Raw genomic sequence first — 24,252 nt, 5'->3', positions numbered from 1 at the left:
AAATAAGACCCATTCATATGTTGCCTCCAAGAGACCCACCTCACTGACAAAGACAGATACAAAATCCAAGTGATAGGACGGAAAAGAATGTTCCTCGCCAGTGCACCATGCAAAAAAGTAGGAGTAGCAAACTCAATCTCTGACAAAATTAACTTCTCAGTAAAATCAGTCCATGAATATAAAGATGGCCACTACCTATCAGTAAAGGATACAATTCATGCTCACAATATTACAGTTATAAACATTTATTCCCTCAACAAGGGCACATCCAAATTCGTGAGGAAAACTCTCTTAGAATTACAGAAGAAGATAAACTAAACATACAGTCATAGTGGGAGAGCCTGACTATCCAGGGTTGTGAAACCCTCCTGGTGTGTCCGGGGTCACCGGTCGTACAGGGTTGTAGATCTCTCCCCCTGTTGCTGGGGAACCACAGGGCACACAACAGCTGATTTCTCCCTGTTTCTTTGGGATTTCCTGCAGTCTTCAGGAGGGCACATCTACCACTAACATTGTGGTCCACAATTAACCTCTGGTGGGGGCTCCTCCCCCTGTCTCCGTGGCCTCTGTCCAACCTCAGTAGGTGACTCTACCCACTTGCTCTGAAATTGCCTTCCACCCACAGGAGAGGACTCCTCCCCCTGTCCCTGGGTCTCCCAGTGCTCCTCAGAAGGCTTCTCTGTCCACTCTTTCTAAGGTCTCCATCCACTCACAGGAAGGGGTTCATGTTTTGTCTCTGAGGTCCTAAGCCACCCTCAGGAGGCACCCCCCTCACCGTACCTGAAATTCAAGGTAATTTGGGAAAATGGAACACGGATTATTGTTGTAATGTGCAAACATTTGTTGTCATGGAATTGTGCCACAAGGGCTGTGGCGTAGAGCCCCTCCTTTTCCTTCCCCTTACTTCATTCCCTTTACCAGACTTACCACCCTTTTCCCTGCAATTGGTATACCCATACTAAGGCTGTTTTTTTAATACATTCTAATGCCCACAAATACATTCAGATGATAAATAAAGTATGAGATTATGGTGCAAACATTCAGCGTGTTTGCTGCCTTCTTTCAAAACCGCCTGCTCTTAGATTTTGTGGCACCATGACCCACACAAGAAACGTCTCAGACCAGTTCTACAAACACCCAAAGAACAATGGAGAGACAGGAAAAACAAGGATCCAGAGCCTACACAGGTACAATGTTTGCAGAGACTTAGGTCTACTAGAGAAATCTGGCTATGTCTCCAATGTCCAGAGACTGATAGTGTATCCAAGACAGCAGAGGGGGTAGATTCCCGGGAGGGCAGGGCTGAACTCACCACTTAGCTGAACCCAGGGCTAGAGGCCTAGGTGGTATCAAGGCCACAATGTGGGTGGGGTGCATGTCCCAGCTACGAATGTACCAGAAAAGCCCCATCTCTTCCCTGAACTGTTTCTTTCCTGTGTGGTTCCTGGGCCTAGAACTCTGCCTGGGCAGTGTACCTGAGCTCTTCAGCTCCAGCTTACAGTCCTACAATTGGCCAAGCACCATTTCCCCCTTTACTAGAGGTTAGTTGAAGGAACGAGTCTCAGGACTCCTAACTTCTGCGTAAACTTCCTTCCTCAGGTTCTCTAGGTGAAGAGGCTGTTGGCTTGGCAGATGTGCGCTGCTGCCCCTCAGGTCTCTCCAGAAGTACCTCAGTTATCTGCAAGTCCACAGGACAATCCTGGCCATCCTTCCTGGGCAGTGCCACCTATGAGCACTTCCAGGTTCCTTGGCGCCCCATGCTGTGCAGGACTGGGGACCCCTTCTGCTATCCCGAGGTCCCTAAACAGCCAGGGTTGTGGATCCCTCCAGCTGTCCCTGAGGTCCCCAAACACCCAGGGTTGTGGATCCCTCCTGGGCTCTCTGGGGTCCCTGGACCTGCAGGGATGAGGATCCCTCTTGGTGTATTTGGGATCCCCGACTGTCCAGGGCTGTGGATCCCTCCAGCTCTCCCTGAGTTCCCAAATACCCAGGGTTGTGCATCCCTCCTGGGATCTCTGGGGTTCACGAAAAAACAGGGTTATGGATCCCTCCTGGGGTCTCGGGGGTCTGTGACAGAACAGGGTTGTGGAACCCTCCAGGTGTCTCCAGATTCCGAGGCACAACAGGGCTTTGCATCCCTCCTGATGCCTCCGGGGTCTGCAACAGAACAGCATTGTGGATTCCTCACGATGCCTCCGGGATCCGCGACAGAACAGGGTTGTGGATCCCTCCTGATGTCTTCGGGGTCCGCGAAAGAACTGGACTGTGGATCCCCCCTAATGCCCTCGGGATAAGAGACAGAATAGGGTTTTAAATCCGTTAGGATGCCTCTTGAATCTGGCACAAAACAGAGTTGTGTTTTCCTCATGTTGCCTCTATGATCCGGGACAAAACACGGTTGTGGATTCCTGCCGATGTCTGCAAGGTCTATCAATGCCGAGGGTTGTGTACCCATCCTGGTGTCTCTGGTGACCCTGATCATCCACGGTTGTGGAACTCGCCTGGTGTATCCAGGGTCCCCCATAGTCCAGGGATGTGAATCCCTCCCCCTGCACCTCCGGGACCTTACTGCCCACAGCAGCTGACTTCTCCTTGTTTCTGTGGGATTTCCTGCAGCTTTCAGGAGGGCTCTTCTACCTCTAACACTGAGTTCCTAAGCCAACCTCTGGTGGGGACTTCTCCCCAGGTCCCTGAGGACTCCGTCCAACCTCAAGAGGTGACTCTACCCACTGGCTCTGAGATTTCCTGCCACCCTCAGGAGGGGACTTCTCCCCCTGTCCCTGAGGCCCCCAGCCCTCCTCAGGAGTCTTCTCAGCCAGTCTTCCTAAAGACTCCAGCCACTCACAGTAGGAGCTCATGACCTGTCTCTGAGGTCCTATGCTATGCTCAGCGGGGCACCACTCCCATCGTACCTGAAATGCAATGTAATGTGGGAAAATGGAACATGGATTATTGTAATGTGCCAACATATTGTTGTCATAGATTTTGTGCCAATAAGGGCTATAGCTTAAAGCCCCTCCCATCCCTTTTCCTTGCTTCCCTCTGTTTACCAGACTTACCACCCTTTTCGCTGCCATTTTTATACCCACACTAAGGCTGTATTTTAAGACATTCTTGTGCCCACAAATACATCCCGATGATCAATAAAGTATGAGATTTATAGTGTGAAACTCGTCGAGTGTTTGCTGCCTTCTTTCAAAACCACCTGCTATTAAATTTTGGGGCTCCGTGACACACACAGACAAAAATTACAGGACAAAGTAGACTCAAACACAGCCATAGTGGGGACTCCTGGATCCATTGGCGCCCCTGTGGATCCCTCGAGCTGTCCCTGATGTCCTCTATCTTTCACACCCTGAGATCCTCCCTCTGTCCACAGGGTCCCTTTCTACCCTCATCTCAGGACTTGTCCCTTTGTGCCCTGGGTCCCCTGGTACCCGGAGAAGGAGATTTCTCCCCCTTTCCCTGGGATGTCTTGCAACCTGTAGAGGGGACTGCTACCACTAACACTGAAGGCAAAGTTAGGAGGGGGGTATTCCCCCTTTCCCGGAGGGTCCTGAACACCCTCAGGAGGCCACTCAGCCCACTGCCTCTGAGATTTCCTGCCACCATTACAATGAGAACCACCTCCTACACTGGCACCTCTGCCCCACACATTAGGGGTAATGGGTCCTTGAGGCCAATCTCACCTTGACATGGCAACTCCTCCCGCTATCCCTCAGGTCCTCAGATACTCTCAGGAGAGGGCTTCCCACCCTATCTGGAGTCCCTTGGCACCTGCAGCATTTTCCTGTCGCCTGATTCTGGCCTACCTCCTCAAGAAGGATACTTGGGGATGGATGCTGGTAGGTTAGTCTGGCAGTCTTAGTTACTCAGTAGACTAGGATATGAAGATCAGGGTTCAAAGCACTCCAGGACAGAAAACCCTGGAGCTCTTGGCCAATTCAACAGAAAATGAGGGCAAGGACATCTACAGCCAAAGTAGTCAGGCACCAACCTTGAATAAGCCAAGCAAGACTGTGAAAGCCCTGAGTTCAAGCCCATGCACAGCACTAAAACAATGAAAACATAAAGTAAAAGCAATCAAATTAATTTTTTAAGAAAGAAAGAAAGCAAAAGGAACAAACAGCAAAAATATCAACCTGTGATCCTTGACGACTTTGTGGCAGCACAGGGCATGGGGCCTTTCTTCCTGGATAATGTCACACACACACACACACACACACACACACACACACACACACACACACACACACACAGGTATTCTCTTGCTCTCCCTGGAGCCCCAACATGCCTGCAGCAGTTGTCAGCTACTTTTGACTCTCACCTCAATGATATTACTAATGACCATTGAAAGTGCTCTAATCTGTCTTCGGGTCCATGACAGAAGAGCATTTTGGATTTCTCCATGTGTTTCTGGGGTCCGTGATAGAACTGGTTTGTGGATCTCTCCCAAAGCTTCTGTGATCCAAGACAGAACAGAGTTTTGGAGCTTGCCCTATGGGTCTGGAATCCGTGACAGAACAGGGTTGTGGATTCCTCCTGATGTCTTCGGGGTCTGTGACAGAACAGGTTTATGGACTCCTCCTGGGTTTTCTTTGGTCCGCGACAGAACTGGGTTGTGGGTCCCTCCCAATGCCTCCGGGATCCGAGACAGAGTAGAGTTTTGGAGCCCTAAGATGTCTCCGGGATCTGCGACAGAACAGGCTGTGGATTCCTCAAGATGCTTCTGGGATCCACGACAGAACAGGGTTGTGGATCCCTGCCGAAGTCTCCAGGGTCCACCAATGCTCAGGGTTATGGATCTCTCCTGGTGTCTCTGGTGACCCTGATCATCCATGGTTGTGAAACCCTCCTGGTGTGTCCGGGGACCCCGATCGCCCCGGCTTGTGGATTCCTCCCCCTGTTCCTCGGGGACCTTACTGTCCACAGCAGCTGATTTCTCCCTGTTTCTGTGGGATTTCCTGCAGCCTTCAGGAGGGCACTTCAACCGCTAATAATGAGGTCCAGAGCCAAACTCTTGGTTGGGGCTTCTCCCCCTGTCCCTTTGACCTGCGTCCAACCTCAGGAGGCGACTCTACTCACTGGCTCTGAGATTCCCTGCTCCCCACAGGAGAGGACTCCTCCCCATGGCTCTGGGGCCCCCAGCCCTCCTCAGGAGGTTTCTCTACCCATTTTCCCTAAGGTCTCCAGCCACTCAGAGTACCGGCTAATGTCCTGTCTCTGACATCCTATGCTACCCTCAGGGGGCACCCCTCCCACCATACCTGAAATGCTATGGAATGTGGGAAAATGGAACATAGATTATTGTTGTAATGCGCAAATGTACTGCTGTCATTGAATTGGGCCAGAATGGGCTGTGGCTTAGAGTCCCTCCCTCCCCCTTCCCTTGCTTCCCTCTGTTTCCCAGACCTACCACCCTTTTCCCTGCCATTGGTATACCCACACGAAGACTGTATTTTAAGACATTCTTGTGTCCACAAACACATTCCGATGATCAATAAAGTATGATATATATAGTATGAAACCCTCACTGTGTTTGCTGCCTTCTTTAACAATTGCCTGCTTTTATATTTTGGTGCTCCTTGACCCACACCAGAAAACGTTACAGGACAGCAGAGACTCAAACACAGCCATAGTGTGGACTCTTGAATCCCTTGGCGCCCCTGGGGTGCAGCCTGGGAATCCCTCCAGGTGTCCCACAGCCTTGGATCCTTCCCCTGTCCACCTGGTCCCTTTCTATCCCCATCTCGGGACTCCTCCCTTGTCCCTTTACTCCCATTGTTCCCGCAGCAGAAGATTTCTCCCCCTTCCTTGGTATATCTTGCAACCAGTAGGAGGGCACTGCTACCACTAACACTGAGGTCCAAGGCAACATCAGGAGGGTGCTACTCCCCTTGTCCCTGAGAGTCCTGACAAACCTCAGGAGGTCCCTCAGCCCACTGCCTCTGAGATTCAATGCCACCCTCAGGATGAGAACCCTCTCCAAAACTGGGGCCTCTTTCCCAAACACTAGAGATCCCAGGTCCTTGAGGTTCAATCCCAACTTGACACGGTGACTCCTCCCTCTATCCCTCATGTCCTCAGACATCTTCAACCCAGAGGGCCTCCCACTCTATCTGGAGTCCCTTGGCACCTGCAGCAGTTTCCTGTCTCTCATGATTCTCGCCTAGCTCTTCAAGGAGGATACTTGGGGCTACATGATGATAGATTAGGCTGGCAATCTTAGTTACTCAAGAGACTAGGATAAGAAGATGAGGGTTCAAAGCTTTCCTGGACCGAAAAGCCTGAAACTCTTGTCCAATTCATCAGGAAAGCAGTGCAAGGATATCTGCACACAAAGTAGTCAGGCACCAATCTTGAATAAGCCAAGTAAGACTGTGAATCCCTGAGATCAAGTCCATGGATGGCACCAAAATAAGGAAAACATAAAATAAAAAGACAATTTAAATTTTAAAAAAGAATGCAAAAGAAACCAATGTCAACAACCAAAACCAACCTGTGATCCTTGACAACTTTGTTGCAGCACTGGAAATGGAGCCTCCTTCCTGGACAATGTTACACTCACATAGACTTTCCCCTGCTCTTCTTGGGGCACACACATGCATGCAGCACTTGTCAGCTCCTTCTGATTCTCACCTGAATGATATTACTAAAGACCATTGGAAAGGACCCTAATCTGTCTGAAAATCATTTCATTCACTTTGCCCCACTATCACCAAAGCCCCAGAGAAACACAAGAGAACTGTATATTTGATCTTTGGGTGGTCAGGACACAGAGAAGGGAAGTAGGAAGTAACCTGGGCAAGCCACAGTGCCTAAAGCAGTGTAGAAAAGAAGGATGACTAGGTCATCAGGAGAAAGACCTTCACCACCCAGCCCATGACCTTGAGCTGTCCTGTGTGCAGGACCCTAGACCTCACCTCACCTAGGAAGGCTTTCGTTGAAGGATGGGATAAGGGTACCCCAGAGGTGTATGTGAGAATAGTCAACCCATCAGAGGGGCTACAGGATGAATGGATAGTCAATGCAGGCTGTCTGGAGACCCTGACGAGATCTGGGCTTTGATATGACTTATGGGCTTTCCAAGTGGTTTCTTGTCTTAAGGACCCCAACAATATGTCAGGGGCTCATATCTTCTTCCTCATTAAATCTTTATTATTGGTCTCATTCTTGTAGACTATAGAGACAGTGGAGTTGATAATGGTGTTCCAATTTTCCACATCATAAGGACACCCTCCCTCTACTGCCTGCTTTCTTTAAATGTACCTGGCCTCCTTCTGCCCAATAATCCATCATATTAAGAATCTTTCAGGGCACCAAGAATTTGGCCTACTGGTAGAGTGCTGGCCTAGCATGCATGAAGATCTGGGTTAAATTCCTCAGTCCCACACACATAGAAAAGATGGAAGTGATGCTGTGGTTAGGCCCCGAGTTCAAGTGCCAGGACAAGCAAAAAAGAAACTATTATGGTGCCCAAAGTGAGGCCTAGGGGTAGAGTGCTTGTGTGGCATACTCCCATCCCTGAGGTCCAGTCATTGCTACCGATACACAGAAAGAGTCAGAAGTAGTGCTGCTGCTAAAGCAGTGGAGTGTTAGACCAGAGAAAGCTCAAGGATAGTACCCAGGCCCTGAGGGCAAGCCCCAAGCTAGGCAAAAGAAAAAGAAAAGAGCAAAAAATAATTCCTGGTTTCCGGGAATGTGGCTTAGTGGTGCACTGCTTGCCTACCATGCCTGAAGCCCTGGTTCCATTTCTCATACAGAGACTATTGGGATCACTGCTAGTGTACTGATCTGTATATGAAGTAAAAGGAGCCAGGCAGAGAAAACAGATTTCATATGTTGTGTCTCATACATATAAAAGGAAAGTTTGATCTCTAAATTGAAAATGGGTAGCTTGTTAATTATTAGAAGCTAGGAGAAGTAGGGAGGAGGGAACTTAGAGGAGAAACAGGGCGGCTGCATGATGGAAGAATAATTAGAGGACTATACAGTGCAATGATGCTACAGTTCACCAGACCTATGAGTGTTCACCAGTCCTATAACTGTTCACCAGAAAATAAGTGTTACTAGATGGGCACTTAAGGCTCCTGCCTGCAATCTTAGCTATTCAGCTATTGGAAGCTGAAACCTGAGGAGCAAGGGTCAAAGACATTCTACACAGGAAAATGCTTCCAATTCTCCTTTCCAATTAAACACCAGAAAACTGGATGTGGAGCTGAGACTCAAAGCAGGAGAGCCCTAGTCTTGAGGAAAATAGTTCAGGGACAGTGCCCTCATTCCAAGTTCAAGCCCCACAACTGACCACACAAGAGAAATACCAATTACCTATTAGTATTACATAATAATCACTTGGTATATATCTCATGAAGACACCTAAGACTTGAGCTCAGAGATGTCAAACACTAGAAAATTGAAAAGAGGCCAGAGATAGTAGATTCCAAGACATTCCTATAATCCTGGCCTTTGGAAGCCGCCAGCAGTTTAAATTGTTCAAAGTCATGTGGCTATTGAAGCCACATGTTGACTCAAAAAAAGTTCTATAAAGGAAAAATGTGAGGGGTTAAAAATGTTAATAATTTCCATTTCAAACTTACACATTCCACACACCATGCTAGACTATCAGTGCACACCCCATAATTAGAATATCTTAACTAAAAGTGGACAAATTAAATGAGGTCATATTTTGAATTATAAAATGAGATATAGCTTCTTCTCCTCAATTATTCAAACTTTGGTTAGGGGATAGGATTGATCAATATGATGAAATTGCTAAGGTAGTGATTTGCATATATTTGTGTGTGTGAGTGTGTGGCTGGTGCATAGGGTGTTAACCTTGAGATGAAGAGCTTACAGAAAATGCTCAGGCCTTGTGATAGGGCAGCCTTTTGCTGAAGAGCACAAGGACACCTCTCAGGCCTAGTTCAAGTTCCATGATTCACAAAAAGAAACAAAAAGGAAAACATTTTGCCAGAAGTCACACCTCCACAGGTATCAGAGTCCTGAGTATATGACAGAATCTCTGTAAATGTAATTATTAGACTAGAAATCTTCCTCCAGCAATCATTAGATCACCTACATCAGATAGAAACACAGCTTATGCAAATTTTGTCAGAAACCTGAGTATATTATATGGAGAAATGTTTCACATCAGAGGTAAACTAGGTGTAACATGCATTGAGTCCACCTTTTTTCTTTGGTTACTGACTGTGGACTTAACCCCTTGTTTAGTAAGGCATCTCTTTCATCAGAACTTATATCGTGAACTTAGTTATCTGTCTATTCCTGGTATCTGATCCTTGTAACCTAGTTTTTGCTCCATTACATCTGGCATCTCTTTAAGGGAATAACTGCCACCACAGGACAGAATCTGCGTTACTTTCATATTATAAAATACAAGTGTTTTCATTAAGCATGTCATTTTTACATATACATTGATAGTTGGTCTTCTATGTTACCATTTTATGATAATAAAGTGTTTTGTAAAGAACATTCATGAATTAGGGATTATAATTGGATATTACTCTCACTTCTTTTTACAGTTGCAGCCATTGAATAGAGAGCCTTAGATTTATTAGACAAGTGCTCTACTGTTGATCCATTTCCTAGTCCTTTGCTTTCACTTTGTTGGTCACACAGTCTCTCAATTTTCCTAGGCTGTCCTGAAGTTCCTATCTTTCTCTGTCTTTGTCCTCAGTAGTTAAGATGTCTGGTTACCCAGACTACCTGCAAAGGGGAGTGAATCTTCTTTATGCCCTTGGATTCTCACTCCTTTTGTGTTACTATAACAGAATCCCAAGATCCACTCATCAACTTAGGGACATCTGGATTGGTTCCATGTCTTTGCTATGGTTAATACTGCTACAGTGAACATTGTTGTGCTAGTGGATTTAGTATGTCCTTGTTTCTGGATGATTGGGTAAATGCCAAATAGTGGAATTGCTGAGTCGTAGTGGATTTTTATGTTTAATCTTTTGAGGAACTGCTAAGGCTGTATTTTTAGACATTTTTATGCCCACAAACAAATACATCCTGATGATATATAAAGCTTGAGAATTATATGTGTGCTGCCTTCTTTCAAAAACACCTGCTTTTACACTTTGGGGCTGCACTCCCAGATCCTGACCTGGAGTGTCAGCTCCATCCCTGCTCAATAAACTTTTCACATCCTGATTGTGTCCTGAATGGTCTCCTCTTTGTCCACCTCTGGATTCCACTACACCATGGCACCTACAGCACTTTCAAGTCTCTCCTGATTATTGCCTAGCTAATCAAGAAAGACACTTAGGCTGCATGCTAGTCACAAGAGCTGATCATCATAGCTCCTAAGAGACTAGGAGAGGAAAATCAGGGTTCACAGCATTCCTAGACAGAAAACTAAAACTCTTGACAAATTCATCAGCATTACATAATAATCACCTGGTATGTATTTGATGAAGACACAGAGGACTTGTGCTCAGAGATGTTAAACACTAGATAACTGAAAATAAGCCAGAGATGGTAGATTCTAAGAGCTGCCAGCAGATTAGACTATTCAAAGTCATCTGGGTATTGTAGCCACACACTGAGCAAAAACAAAGAAGAAAATAAAGAGCTTAAATGTTAATAATTTCCATTTCAACATTAGGCATTCCATCATTATGCTAGAATATCATACCATACCCTATGATGGACAGGTAAAATCAAGTCATGTTTTTGCTTATTTTTTTTTTGCCAGTCCTAGGCTTGAGCTCGGGGATGAGCACTCTCCTTGGTCTTTCTCAATTCTACAGCTCTACCAGTTGAGTATCAGCACCACTGCCAGCTTTCTATTAATGTTTGTGGTACCAAAGACTCGAACCTAGGTCTTTGTACATGCTAGCCAAACACTCTAAAACTAGGATAAACTTTAAGTCAAGTCATGTTTTTAAACTACAAAATGAGGTATAGCTTTTTCTCCACAATTATTCGACTTTGGTTTAGGTGATAACATTGACAAATATGATGCAATGGCTAAGGTAGTGATTTGCATAGGTTTGTGTGTGTGTGTGTGTGTGTGTGTGTGTGTGTGTGTGTGTGTGTGTGTGTGTTTGACTGATGCTGGAACTTTTCACCAGCCACATATTCAGCTTGTCTTATTTAAAGTCCTGAGAATTTGTGGTGTGAAGATATGAAAACAGTCATGAATCAAGGATTTTGATCTCATGAGCAAATCCTTAAAGTATTGGCTACTTATGAAGTACATTTTATAACACAGCCCTTAGATAATAGCCCATATTGAGTGGAAAATATTCCTGTTCAGTCTGGTCAACTTTCAGTCATCAAATTAGATTGTGCATTTTCACATATATGCAATCATGAACACAAAAATTAGAAGAAGCAAAATGAAAACAAAATGTTTTCATTTCCCTGGGGTGGTGGGAGGGGATCCAAGAGCTCCCTTTCATTTTCAATTACATGAATGAAATCAGGAAAGAAACAGGCACTTTTCTTTCTCTTCTGGTGTTGAACACAGCACAAATACACTTAATTTTATGAGATGATTTTGTATGAGAATATCCATGTTCAAATCCAAACTCTCCTGGGTTAAAGAAGAAAGAATAGGTTTTCGGGATTTTTTGCAGGGTTTCTGGGGTGTTTTTGTGTGGGTGATGGAAATGGAACTGGGCTTGGGTCCTGTCCCTAAGCTCTTGAGCTCAAGGCTTGTGCTCTACTACTTGAGCCACAGTGCCACTTCTGTTTTCTGGTCGCTAATTGGATATAAGAGCCTCACAGACTTTAGTGCCTTGGCTAGCTTTGAACCATGATCCTCAGATCTCAGCCTCCTGAATAGCTAGAATTATGATCTTGAGACACTGGCACCCAGCTGACTTTCCTTTTGTTCTAGACACCCATTATATAGATGGTAATTGTAGTTAAGACTGATATTGTCATTTGGGTATAGAGATAGTGAAATTTGTCACTTTTTTAGCATGCCTTTAAATAAAGAATTATTAATAATCACATGTTTTTTTTTTCATTTGCCAATCCTGGGGCTTGAACTCAGGGCCTGAGCACTGTCCTTGGTCTTTCCTCATTGCTAAAGCTCTATCACTTGAGCCACAGCTCCACTTTCAGCTTTTTACTCTGTATGTGCTACCAAGAAATGAAACCTGGGTCTTCATGCATGCTAGGGAAGCACTCTGCCACTAGGACAAACTTCTGGCCCCAGATGTTGCTTTTTTCAAAACCAGTGTCTGACCATCGTTGAAGTAAATATATTCTTTTGCAAATATGTGCAGGTAAAGGAGTTGCTTTAGTAAATCCCACCCCCACTCACACTGCCAGGATTAAGTTTCCTTAAAATGATAGCTCAGAACTGGGTGCCAGTGGTCATGCCTATAATCCTAGCCACTCAGGAGACGGACTGATTGATAGATATCAGATAGATGGATAGATAGATTGATAGACAGATAGATAGATCAATAGATTGATAGGTAGGTAGCTAGAACAAATAAGGCTAAAGTTGTGGTTCAAGAGTACGCAGGACATAAACACTAGTAAGGCATAAAATATATAAATAATAATCTGTGACTGGGAGCATGGCCTAGTGGTAAAGTGCCTGCCTAACATTCACAAAGCCTTACGTTTTATTCCTTAGTACCACATACATAGAAAAAGAGATGATCCTGGGGCTCAAATGGTAAAGCACTAGCCTTGAGAAAGCCCAAGAACATTTCCTAAGCCATGAGTTCAAGCTCCAAGTCTGTCAGAAATAAATAAAATAAGGGAATAAGTAACATTTCCTGAATGGTGATTAAAACACCTGTGTTGAGATTTGTCTTCCTCTCACTACCCTGAAAAAATACATAGTTCATCATACAGAATATCAAACCTAGATAACATTGTGGGAATTGGCTAAAATAGTTATTAAAGGTTTTAATCCTTAGGGAAATGCAAATGTGAACTACTGTAAAACATTCTGAATACTGCAGGTTAGTCTAGGCAGATAATTTCCATATACTTGAAGTAGATTGAGGCCAAGATCAAGGGGCTTGAATTTGGCATAGGTGCTGTCCCTAAGCTCTTCAGCTACAGGCTACTGCCTTGTCCTTGATCCACTTCCCACTTTCTAGCAGTTATTTGGAAATGAGACTCTGGTCCTTTTGTGCCCAGGCTGGCTTTGAACCTTGAAAGGGTCTATGGTGAGAGGTTCCTGATAATAGGAAGGGTGGCTACTCACTCTCCTGTCACAAATCTGCTCACAGCACCCTTTGTTCCATCTTCACAATATGAATGGACTTTTCTTCTGATGGTTTCTATCATCACAAAAACAGACACACCCTGAATGAACTTAATTTCTAAGTGATGCTCAACATGTCCTCCTTGGACCTGCTACTCCATTTACACATTCTCATTGACCAGCTGGAAGAACCTGTGGCCTATCAGACCATGAACAAGGCAGGGGAGTCCTTGTGTGGGTGCCTGAGAGCTTGTGAATGTGGATGGAAACAGGGTCCTAGGGAAGGTCCTCCCAGGTAGGTGATTGGAGATGGGTCCTTATTGTGGTATGTGGTACCAGGGGGTGGGTGTGGGATTTAGTAAAGCAACTCCTTTACCTGCACATACTTTCAAAGGTGCAGATCTAACTTTACAAAACGTGCTTGCTAAATACAGATCGAACGGTCACAGCCACGTCATCAAATAGGGATGACCGTCAGCCAATGGTGTCCTGAGACACTCCCCACTTGCTCCAGGTGGGTGGGACCAGGCACCCTCTTGCTCCTGACTGCTTGTATCAATGAGTGTGGATGTGCTGAAAGGCAGATGGCAAACAGCAGGGTTCCCCCACACCTCCCCCCTTTTCTTTATTTATGGACACTCATAACAAAATATAGGATGCACAAAACCTGCTGTTGTGGAAGTGATCTGGGTGGGCCAAAGAGGACTAAGTGGGCTTCAGAAACGGGATTGGGGTAAATGAGAACCACAGCCCCCATGTCCTCCCCAGCATGCTTTGAGGGAAAATAATAGTTCATAATCATATCATGGTCCCCTGCTTGGGAGTCAAGTTTATTACTCCAGACCACCACAGTTCCTATTACTTCTGGTTCCCATGCTGGGCTAGACATGGGATGAGGTAGCTTTGAGGGGAGTCTGTGGCATCCATATGTGGCAGAGCAATCCCAGGCAGTTTTTCTGGATAGGTCAGTATCCTGGGGCCGTACTGACGAGGTCACAAAATTGGAGAAAGGATCTCAGGTCAGCTGGCTGTAGCTGGTGGCGGTGTCGCTGAGAGGCCATTTTGTGGTGGCAGGAACCTGCAGATTGCCTATTCCTGAAACTTGAGAGTTAACAGTTAACCAGGGTTTTAAAATCCCATGGCCCCCCAGGTAATCTGATGAGCTTCTGATCCAGGGCTGTCCTCAATGTGGGCTTTAGGGATCATCTCCATCAGGCTCATCTTCTGCAGTGCTTGTTGCATCAGTTCCATTTCCCTGTGCTGTGTAGGAAGGTACATCTCAGCCAGGAATCCAGATAGCCTTCTCTGCTCTGTCTGTGAAAACACAAGCAAACCTTCGCACCTGCCAGGTGTTAGTGATCAGGCCCTTCCATCTGACAAGGGGCAGGGGGGTTGGGCGAGGTAGCATGGTGCCCCAACGCTTATAAGCATGGGAAAATCCTTTAGAATTGAAATTTTAAAAGTTTAATGTAAATAAAGTATCAGCAAGCTTATCTTGAGGCCTAATGCCTTAGGTAGCTGTATCCCCCCATTTTTATCTGTTTTTAAAGGGGCCAATGGCCAAGAGTAGGCTAGCTAAAATCCCAGGAGTGGAATCTAGGTGAAGATCCATCTTCTGTAACTTCTTCAAGCTGACTCAGGGGCATTGTCCCTATACTTGACCAGGGACCCTAAAAGCTTAGCCTAACTTACAGACTGATAGGCACATAGCCTCAGGTCTACAAGCTTCGTTCCTGAATTTGTGGCTGGTTTCAACCCAAAGTCTGCTCAGTTAGGGCTTAGAGCAAAATTAAGATTTAAAATACCCACTATTATACTTACAAGTTCCTGCCCAGTAACATAGGCATTCGTAAGGCATGTTTACAGAAGATTCTCTAAGCATAATCTTACCTGGAATTTGGTAAGGGCAAATTTTACATCTGAATAAGGACCTGCTGTTCTTTTCTGTGGGCCCACTCTAAACTGTTACTAACTTACAGCGGCGAATTGAAATAGCAATTAAACAATCATTTTGTTAGCCCTAATTTTCCTTTTTACTCTTTTTAAAACAATTTTTTCCCAATTTAATATATTTTAGGGGGAAAGTTTAAGAAATACTAATCACATCACCCATTTTACCATCAGATTAGTAACAATTCATGGGAGAGGATTACTGAGGGAAGGGCTCCTCACCCCAGAGGCTTCCTGAGGAGGCTGAGAGGCAAGACCCGCCAGGAAGTGGGGAAGGCCTGCTTTCAATTTTGAGCTTGAGATCAAACAGAGATGGATACATTTGCTGGCCTGCACCTTTATCTACAGGGGCAGTGGAGCATTCTTCCAGGAGGGGCCCTATTCTCGGTGTCCAGTGCTGGAGCCAAGGAGGGTGTATGCGGGGGGAGGAGGGATTCAACTCAGAATGGCGGCCCCGATGGGGAGGTTCCACGTGGACTCATCCTGCATCCTGCCTAGAATCACCCACATGCAGAGAGAGTATCCTTCCAGGGGGGGCCTGCTCTCACCTACAGGTGCCGGAGCCAAGGTTGCTGAACAACTCAGAATGGCGTCTATGATGGGGGAGTCCCACGTAGACTCCTCCTGTATCCTGCCTGGAATCACCCACAGGCAGAAAGACAGAACAGTTTCTTAAAAGTAAAGGTGCCTGCTCTCCAAGATTCCTTTCCACATAATTGCTTGAAGAGGTCCACTTACTCGCTAGTAGTGCCCCACATCTGAGCACCAGATGTTCTCATCCTTCTTGGCCATCCATGTGGGGCATAAGATGGCGATGGAGCCCAAGAGTAATACAGACTCCGGAGATCAGACTCTTACTGCAGATCTAACTTTGCTTTACAAAACATGCTCGCTAAATACAGATTGTGCGGTAACAGCCACGTCATCAAATAGGGACGACCATCAGCCAATGGTGTCCTGAGACATGCCCCACTTGTGCTGGGTGGGTGGGACCAGGAGCATTCTGGCTCCTGACTGCTTGCATCACTGTGTGGACATGCTGAAGGGCAGATGGCAAACAGCACGGTTCCCCCAGAGATCCTTATTACTACAAGTTTGGCACAACGGCCTTTTATGGATATTCTCTTCCAGGTAATGTGGGTTCTTTTTAGAAAGAAAATAGGCATAGCCACTGATTAAATACACCCTACTTTCTATCATTGTTCAGTCCAAATTCATAGATTAGGGGTAACAGAATGCAGAACTCATGACCTAGAAACCACCAGTGATATCCCCAATGGTGACAGATGGAGATCTGGAGCCATCACTACTGTATGAAGCCAGTACATTGTGTGCACGTTTTTCATTTGTAGCATGGCCAAACTCAGTTTTGAATTATATGGACACCCAACTTGTTATTAACTCAAAATGAGACAGAATGACTTAGATACCGCTGAAATAGATCAAGCAGTATTTCTTCCATTGACTTAATCCTGCCTAGATCTGCCATAAATAGTTCAAATTGGCAAAGCTCTTGGTTAGCAGGATCAACCAACCCATGTGCAATTAATGGAAAATTTCTTCATTCATAAATTTAGTAAACTGAGTAAGTGTCTTTCATAAGGTGGAAGATACCATTGTGGACCTGAAATTAGCCTTTCTGCCTGTAGGCAACTTTAAAGCCTGCCTCCTCCCTCACCGCCTGATTCTGGCAAATATTTATTTTACTATTGGTTATATTTATTTTACTATTGGTATTTACTCTTTATTTTACTATTGATTAATGTCCAATCTTTGTGTCATAAATTGTTAAAATTTTATTAAAATGTCACTGTTCGAATTCTTGAATATAATTCAGAGTTGTTATTTCTTTTCTCTTTGACAGTCCTAGGCCTTGAACTCAGGGCCTGAATATTGTCATTGGCTTTAAGGCTAGAGCTGTACCACTTGAGCCACAGCAACACTTCCAGCTTTTTCTATGTATGTGGTATCAAGGAATCAAATCTGGGTCTTCATGCATGGTAGGCAAGCACTCTACTCCTTGGCCAAACTCCTGATCCCAATACTGTTCTTTTCCACGTATAATCTGATGTCCAAGCACATAGGTCCTTAGTGGGGGGCCAGTGAGCTGCATTTGGGGGAGCGAATCTGCTGCATTTACTCGTGAATACTGAGAGACAAAGGAATGCAGGCAATGGAGGATGTAGACTGTGGTAAGATAGGACCCATGATGCTGAGAGGCATAGCTGTTATTTGGGATAACTTCCCCTTTCCATCCACCAAAGTTAAGGGGTTGACAAGTGAAGCACTTTGCCTCCAATGAGCCAGACTTCTTTATGCAAATATGAAAAGAAAGAATTTGAAGAACTAGAGGTAAGTCCTCACTACAGTTTTATGCTGTAAGTTGCTCCTTTCCTTGGAGGTGTTCATGAAGATTTTCTAAGTGTGCATGAGGTATGATATGGACTGTTGATTTCCACGATGACACAGTAGCTGATCTAGAGATCTGTTTGGAGAAAGGCCTGCAAAGAAGCATGCTGCACATATTAGCTTTTTTTTTGTCAGTCCTGGGCTTGAGCTCAGGGCTTAAGCACTGTCTATGGACTCTCTCAAGGCTAGAGCTCTACCACTTGAGCCTCGGCACCACTTCTGGCTTTTGCTATGTGTGTGGGTACCAAGGAATCAAACCCGGGTCTTCGTGCATGCTAGGCAAGCACTCTGCCACTAGGCCAAACTCTCGGCCCCCACATATTAGCTTTTTACACAGAACACTTGGACTAGACTTTCATCCTTGCAATAATTCATTTTGTCTGGCTTTCTTTACCATTGAGAGTGCTAACTTCAACCTCTAATATGAGTAGATATGATTTTATGTAGAGATATAAAATCGGTGCTACTATTTTCTAGCAATGGTATTTGTGCTATAGGAACTGATTTTGTGGCAGATGACATGCCTGGGGTCTGTTTCACATTTTTTTTCTTGTTTAGAATCAAGAATATATGTCAGAATGGAAAGGGACCCTGGTCATATGACCAGCTTTGTGAATCTTCCCAGTGGTGGCTTTGGAACACAGGGACAAGTGTGAAAACTCATTGCAAGGTGGGATGTGAGGGCCAGGAGTGCACCCAAGAGGTAAAGTGTTTGTCTAGCATGCACAAAGCATTGCATTTGATTCCCTGGTGCCACATACACAGAAAAAACAAAGTGTTGCTTTGGATCAAGTGGTAGAGCACAAGCCTTGGGAAATCTCTAAGCCAGTTCTCAAGCCCTGAGTTAAATCCCTAGGACTAGCAGAAAACCAACAATAACAACACCACCAAAAAAAAACAAACAAAATGTGGTACATGATCCATTCCCTCTGACTTAAGGAAATTTCAGGGATAGCCTGTAAGCCTAGCTTCAAGTCCCCCAAATGGCAACAAACAAAAAGTCTGATTCCACCAGTTTTATTTTCTCCCTTGGTACCAGATCTGGGGCTTCAAGTCTGGGCCTGGACACTCTCCCTGGGATTTGTTGTTCAAACCTTGCCTTCTACCACTTTTTGTCTTTTATTATTTTAGAAGCAGGGGAAGGTGATTTTGATATGTAATTCTCACAGATGTTTTTGCTTGGGCTCTTAGTTTTTTTTTTAATTTTAGTAGCCTCTGGCTCAAATTCAGAGACTGTGCACTCTTGAGTTTGCTTTGGTGAAGACTACCACTATGCTGTTTGAGCCATAGCTCCACTCTTCTGGCCTTGATGTATTGAATCCAGGGCTTCATGTATGCTAGGCAAGTCCTCTACTATTTTTTTTACTTTTTATTAAAATGTTTTAGTAACACTGTTATTTACATCATATTTCAAATATCATGTTTAAAAAGTATTCAAGAAGGGCATCTCCGAGCTCCGATAAAATCTTATTCTGTAATTTAATTCATGAATGCTCAAGAATTTTCACGATATTAAAACCTATGTCCAAATCGACACAGTGGCTCATGCTTTTAATCCTAGCTTCTCAGGAGGCTGAGCTCTGAGGATCAAGGTTCAAAGCCATCCCAGGCACAAAAGGACCTGAGACTCTTTATCTCCACTTAACCTCTAGAAAATAGGAAATGGGGCTTGGCTCAAGGTTACAGTGTAGCTTTGAGCTGAAGAGTTCCAGAACAGACACACCTGTAGTAAGGCTGTAGACTTGAGGTCAAGAGCTCGAGGGCAGGTCCCAGGCCAGTTCAATACCCACCACACACATACACACACACACACACACACACACACACACACACACACACACACACACATACACACACACACACACACACACCTATGTCCTGTTTGTTCTCAAGAAAACCGATTTTATTTAGTGTTTTCCAGTCTTGAGGCATGAACTTAAGTCCTAAGAAATGTACTTAAGCTTTCTCAAGTCTAGAGCTTTACTGCCTGAAATACAGGTAAGAGTGTCTAACATGCACAAAGACCAGGGTTTGATTCCTTGGTACCCCAAACATAGAAAAAAGCCATAAGTGGTGCTGTGGCTCATGTGGTAGAGTTCAAGCCTGAATTAAAAAGTCCAAGGACAGTGGTCAGGACGTGAATTCAAGACCCAAAACTGGCAAACAAACAAACAACAACAAGAAAAAACAACAACAAAGCAGACACATAGAACGGTAGGGAGACACTCCAACAGAGTGTGTGGGATCATGGGAGGCAGACTGACATTGAGAGACATGGACCCAGAGATATACATACAAGGACACACCCCAGGATACACAAAGGATTATTTTCATGTTTTGTTTTGTTTTGTTTTTTTTGCCAATCTTGGGCTTGAGCTCAGGGCTTTTTATCTATATATTTGGTACCAAGAAATTGAACACGGGTCTTTGTAAATGCTAGGTAAACACTCTAGCAGTAGGCCAAATTCCCTGCCCAAACAAAGGATTATTTTTACCTGAATTTTACATTACCAAATGTCTAGCATCGTCCTACTTTAACTACATGTATCTCTCATCTCTTTAATTTCGCTAAAAATTTACCTATATTTTTTTGGAAGGGGGAAGGGTGGTGGGTCATGGGGCTTGTACAAGGCCTTGGCACTCTCCTTAAGCTATTTACCTTAAAGCTACTATCCTAACCCTGGGCCTGGGCCTTGTTCTCGAGCTCTTCAACTCAAGTCTACCACCGTAACCTTGGGCCTGGGTGCTATCTCTGAGCTCTTCAGCACAAGGCTACTTCCCCTACTCTTGAGCCAAGTCTCATTTCCCACTTCTAGAGATTAATTGGAGATGAGCTTCTCAGGTCCCAAAAACATGAGAAGGGGTATCAACATGTGAGAAGTAATGTACCTACTATCTGGCAAATATACATTACCCAAACAACAAAAAATAAAATAAAAAACTCTAAGGTCCTTTTATGCAGGGGCTGGCCTTGAACCTTGATCCTCATATCTCAGCCTCCTGTGTGGCCAGTAAGACATGAGACACCATGACTGGCTCCATCTAACCATCTTCCCTTAGTTCCTCATTTTTTTCCATTACTACTAGACTTAATTTTAACAAAAGCATGTGTTAATTGTGTTCTGGTACAGCTATCTTCTGAGAGATAAAGGGAAAGTAGTGATGGCAGAGAGATATTCATCCTCCTGAGAGCTTCACTTTCAACCTCCAGAACAGGGAGAAAGCACAGGCACGGCATATCATCCACACTGGTGTTTTATTATAACTCAGAAAAGAAATGGGAAGAGTAAACAATTTGAAGAAACATTTCATTAGTGATTAATTCAATATAAAGTAAAAACTAGTCATTTGGGGATTACTCATCAAAATTCTAAAGTCTAAAGAATCTTCTCTTTATTTACCCACCAAAGACCCAGAATTGGTGCAGTGGCTCAAGTGGTAGAGCATTAATCTTGAGCAAAAATGCTTAAGAACGGTGCCTAAGCTCCGAGTTCAAGCTGAGAACACTAGTACCAGCACACAAAGAATATATATATACCCAAATGTGTGTCCTTCCATGTTCTAAAAGTGTTTCTGGAACTAACAAGGGAATAAAAGTTGTTAACACATGCCAGGCATGGTGGCTCAAACCTATAATCCTAGCTACTCAGGAGGCTGAGATCTGAGGACTGAATTTCATACCCAGCCTGGGCCACTAAATACAAAGAGACTCTTAGCTCCAATAAATCACTAGAAAAGGGGAAGTGGGGCTGTGGTTGAATGGGGTAGGGCGGTAGCCTTAAGCTAAAGAACTCAGGGACAGGTCCCAAGCCCAGAGTTCAACTTTCATGACCCACGAAAAAAAAAAGTGCTGAGAGATTTGACTTCAGTGCAAATTTTATAATAAACATAAAATTGCATCTTCCATTCAAAAATTGAATTGGATGTAGTATGTCATTATTATAGTGCATGAACCACACATACAGTGGGAGACTTTAGGGGAGTAGTGGAAAAATCAATGCTTTCCATGTGCTTGGCTGATTAAAAGTCATTGAACATTTGTTCTGTTAGCTGTTTTTCTTGTATGCAAGTCACTTCTCTGGTGAACAACGAGGCGGAAAGGTTTTTCATGATTCTTAGGATAATGAGATGTCTCTCTCGTGTGTTTCATAAGTACGGAGCCATGAATTCTTAGTAAAGGTCATTCCAAGTTGTTCCATAGAATTTCTCTCCTGTGTGTTTTCAGACGCAAACTGAAGTAGGACTTCTTGAAATAAACTGATGGGTATTGGTGGCTTACACCTGGAATCTTAGCCAGTCAGTAGGCTTCGATGTGAGGATTGCAGTTCAAAGCCATCCCTGGCATAAAAACTCCATAAGACTCTTATATTCAATTAACTACCAGAAAATTGGAAGTTCAAGCCAACAGATAAATAGAAAAAAATAAAGTTTCTCTCCTGAATGTATTCTCTCATGCAAAGTGAGGTATGACTTCTTTCTCAAAGATTTTCCACATCTCTTACATTCATATGGTTTCCCTCCTGTGTGTTCAATGATGGATAGTAAGGTCTCTCTTCCTGGTGACAGACTTTCCATACAAGTTATGTGTATAAGGTTTCTCTCCTGTGTGTCTTTTCTGATGAACATTAAGACTTGACTTCTGACTGAAAGACTTTCCACACATGTTACATGTATAAGGCTTCTCCCCTGTATGGACTCTGTGATGGGTAGTAAGGTATTCCTTCCCGGTAAAAGACTTTCCGCACATGTTACATGTCTAAGGTTTCTCCCCTGTATGTACTCTGTGATGTGTAGTAAGGCATTTCTTCTGGGAAAAAGACTTTCCACATGTGTTACATGTATAAGGTTTCTCTCCTGTGTGTATGCTCTGATGGTTAGTAAGGCCATCCTTACAGGTGAAAGATTTTCCCCACATGTTACATATATAAAGTTTCTCTCCTGGGTGTCTTTTCTGATGGACAGTAAGGCTTGACTTCTGACTGAAGGAATTTCCACACATGTCACATGTATAAGGTTTCTCCCCTGTATGTACTTTGTGATGGATAGAAAGGTGTTCCTTCCAGGTGAAAGACTTTCCACACATGTTACATATATAAAGTTTCTCTCCTGTGTGTCTTTTCTGATGTACAGTAAGGCTTGACTTCTGACTGAAAGACTTTCCACACATGTCACATGTATAAGGTTTCTCCCCTGTATGTACTCTGTGATGGATAGAAAGGTGCTCCTTCCGGGTAAACGACTTTCCACACGTGTTACATGTATAAGGTTTCTCTCCTGTGTGTATTCTCTGATGCCTAGAAAGGTATGCCTTCATGGTGAAGGACTTTCCACATTCTTTACATCCATAAGGTTTCTCTCCTTTGTGTGTTCTCTGATGATTATTAAAGCCTGTCTTCTGGGTGAAAGGCTTTCCACATTGGTTGAATTCATATGGATTATCTTTTGTAGGAACCCTCCAATGGCTTCTAATAGCTGATTTCTGGGTGTATGTCTTTCCACATCTGGTACATTCAGGTTTTTTTGTTCCCTCTCTGAAATACTGCTTGGCTATGGTGAGTAGACTGATCATAGTATTCTCTGTGCTCATTATGGTTCTTGTCAAACTGTCCCACAAAAACCCAATTCTGTTTAAAAAATATGCTCCCTGGGTTTAATACCTCCCCATCTTTACCACATTGAAAATACTGTAGCTCATTAGGAGACTCATTCTTTTGTATAATATGCTCTGAATATCTCAAGGATTTTTCAACTACAGGAGACACACCTGGCATGCATGCAGCATGTATGTCATCAGGCTCACTATAAAGCAGCATGTTCTGATACTTGCTGAATTCTTCAGTCTTCATTCCTAAGGAATCCAGATTTTTCCTACTCAGCTGTGCCTTAAATTTTGAACTCAGATAGAAAGTTCTCAATAATCTCCCTCTTTCTTCCACGGTATATCTATTCTTGACTGCAATATCACATAGACATTCATCTGAATTTTGCTGGCAGGTCTTAATTATGTCTACCATTTCTTGGACATCTAAAATGAGTTTAATGAAGAAAAAAGACAAAAACATTAAGATTCAAATATTCTTTAATGTAAAGACATTTTCTTTAATAAAATTTTTTTTGGTGGGTGATGAGGTTTGAAGTTGGCCTGGGTGCTGTCCCTGACCTCTTCAGATCAAGGCTACCATCCTGCCCCTGGTCCTGGCCATTGTCTCTAAACTCTTCTGCTGAAGGCAACCACGCTACCCTTGATCCAACTCATACTTCCAGTTTTCTAGAGGTTAATTGGAAATAAGAATCTCCTTTTGTCCCCAAGTTGGCTTTTAAACTTGATACTCAGACCTCAGCCTCCTGAGTACCTAGGATTACAGGTGTGAGCCACCACACCCAGCTTTATTTTTTCTGTTGGTTGGTTGTGAGGCTTGAAATTTTAGCTTGGACACTATACCTGGGCTCTGTAGCTCAAGGAGACCAAGCTACCCATGGAGACACAGGGACAGGTCCTGTTTTCTAGTGGTTAATTTGGAGATAAGAGTCTCAGGGTCTTTAATGCCCGGTATGACTGTAAACTATGGATCGTTCAATATCATCATCTTGAGGAGCTAGGATTACAGGCGTGAGCGTTGACCATGCCAGCTCAAGGAAAAGATATTTTTCTCTCCTCCTAACTGTTAGGACTTTAAAAATAGTAATGGATT

The 24,252-nt window shown here is 44.1% G+C and overlaps 1 protein-coding gene across 1 annotated transcript in view; it reads right to left on the bottom strand.

The window, feature by feature from the left end:
* Positions 1-23,147, bottom strand: part of LOC150039737 (uncharacterized) — an 87,541-nt gene extending 64,394 nt beyond the window's left edge. Inside the window, 1 exon segment of the mRNA XM_090327601.1 lies at positions 22,162-23,147. Coding sequence (XP_090183727.1) covers positions 22,162-23,147 — 986 coding nt within the window.
* Positions 23,148-24,252: the final 1,105 nt, after the last annotated feature.

This window comes from Megascapheus bottae, unplaced genomic scaffold (genome assembly GCF_031878675.1).
Source record: "Megascapheus bottae isolate mThoBot1 unplaced genomic scaffold, mThoBot2.hap1 HAP1_SCAFFOLD_45, whole genome shotgun sequence".
Lineage (NCBI taxonomy): Eukaryota > Metazoa > Chordata > Mammalia > Rodentia > Geomyidae > Megascapheus > Megascapheus bottae.
Note: the sequence above shows the minus strand (reverse complement) of the source record. Positions and strands in the feature narration are given on the sequence as shown.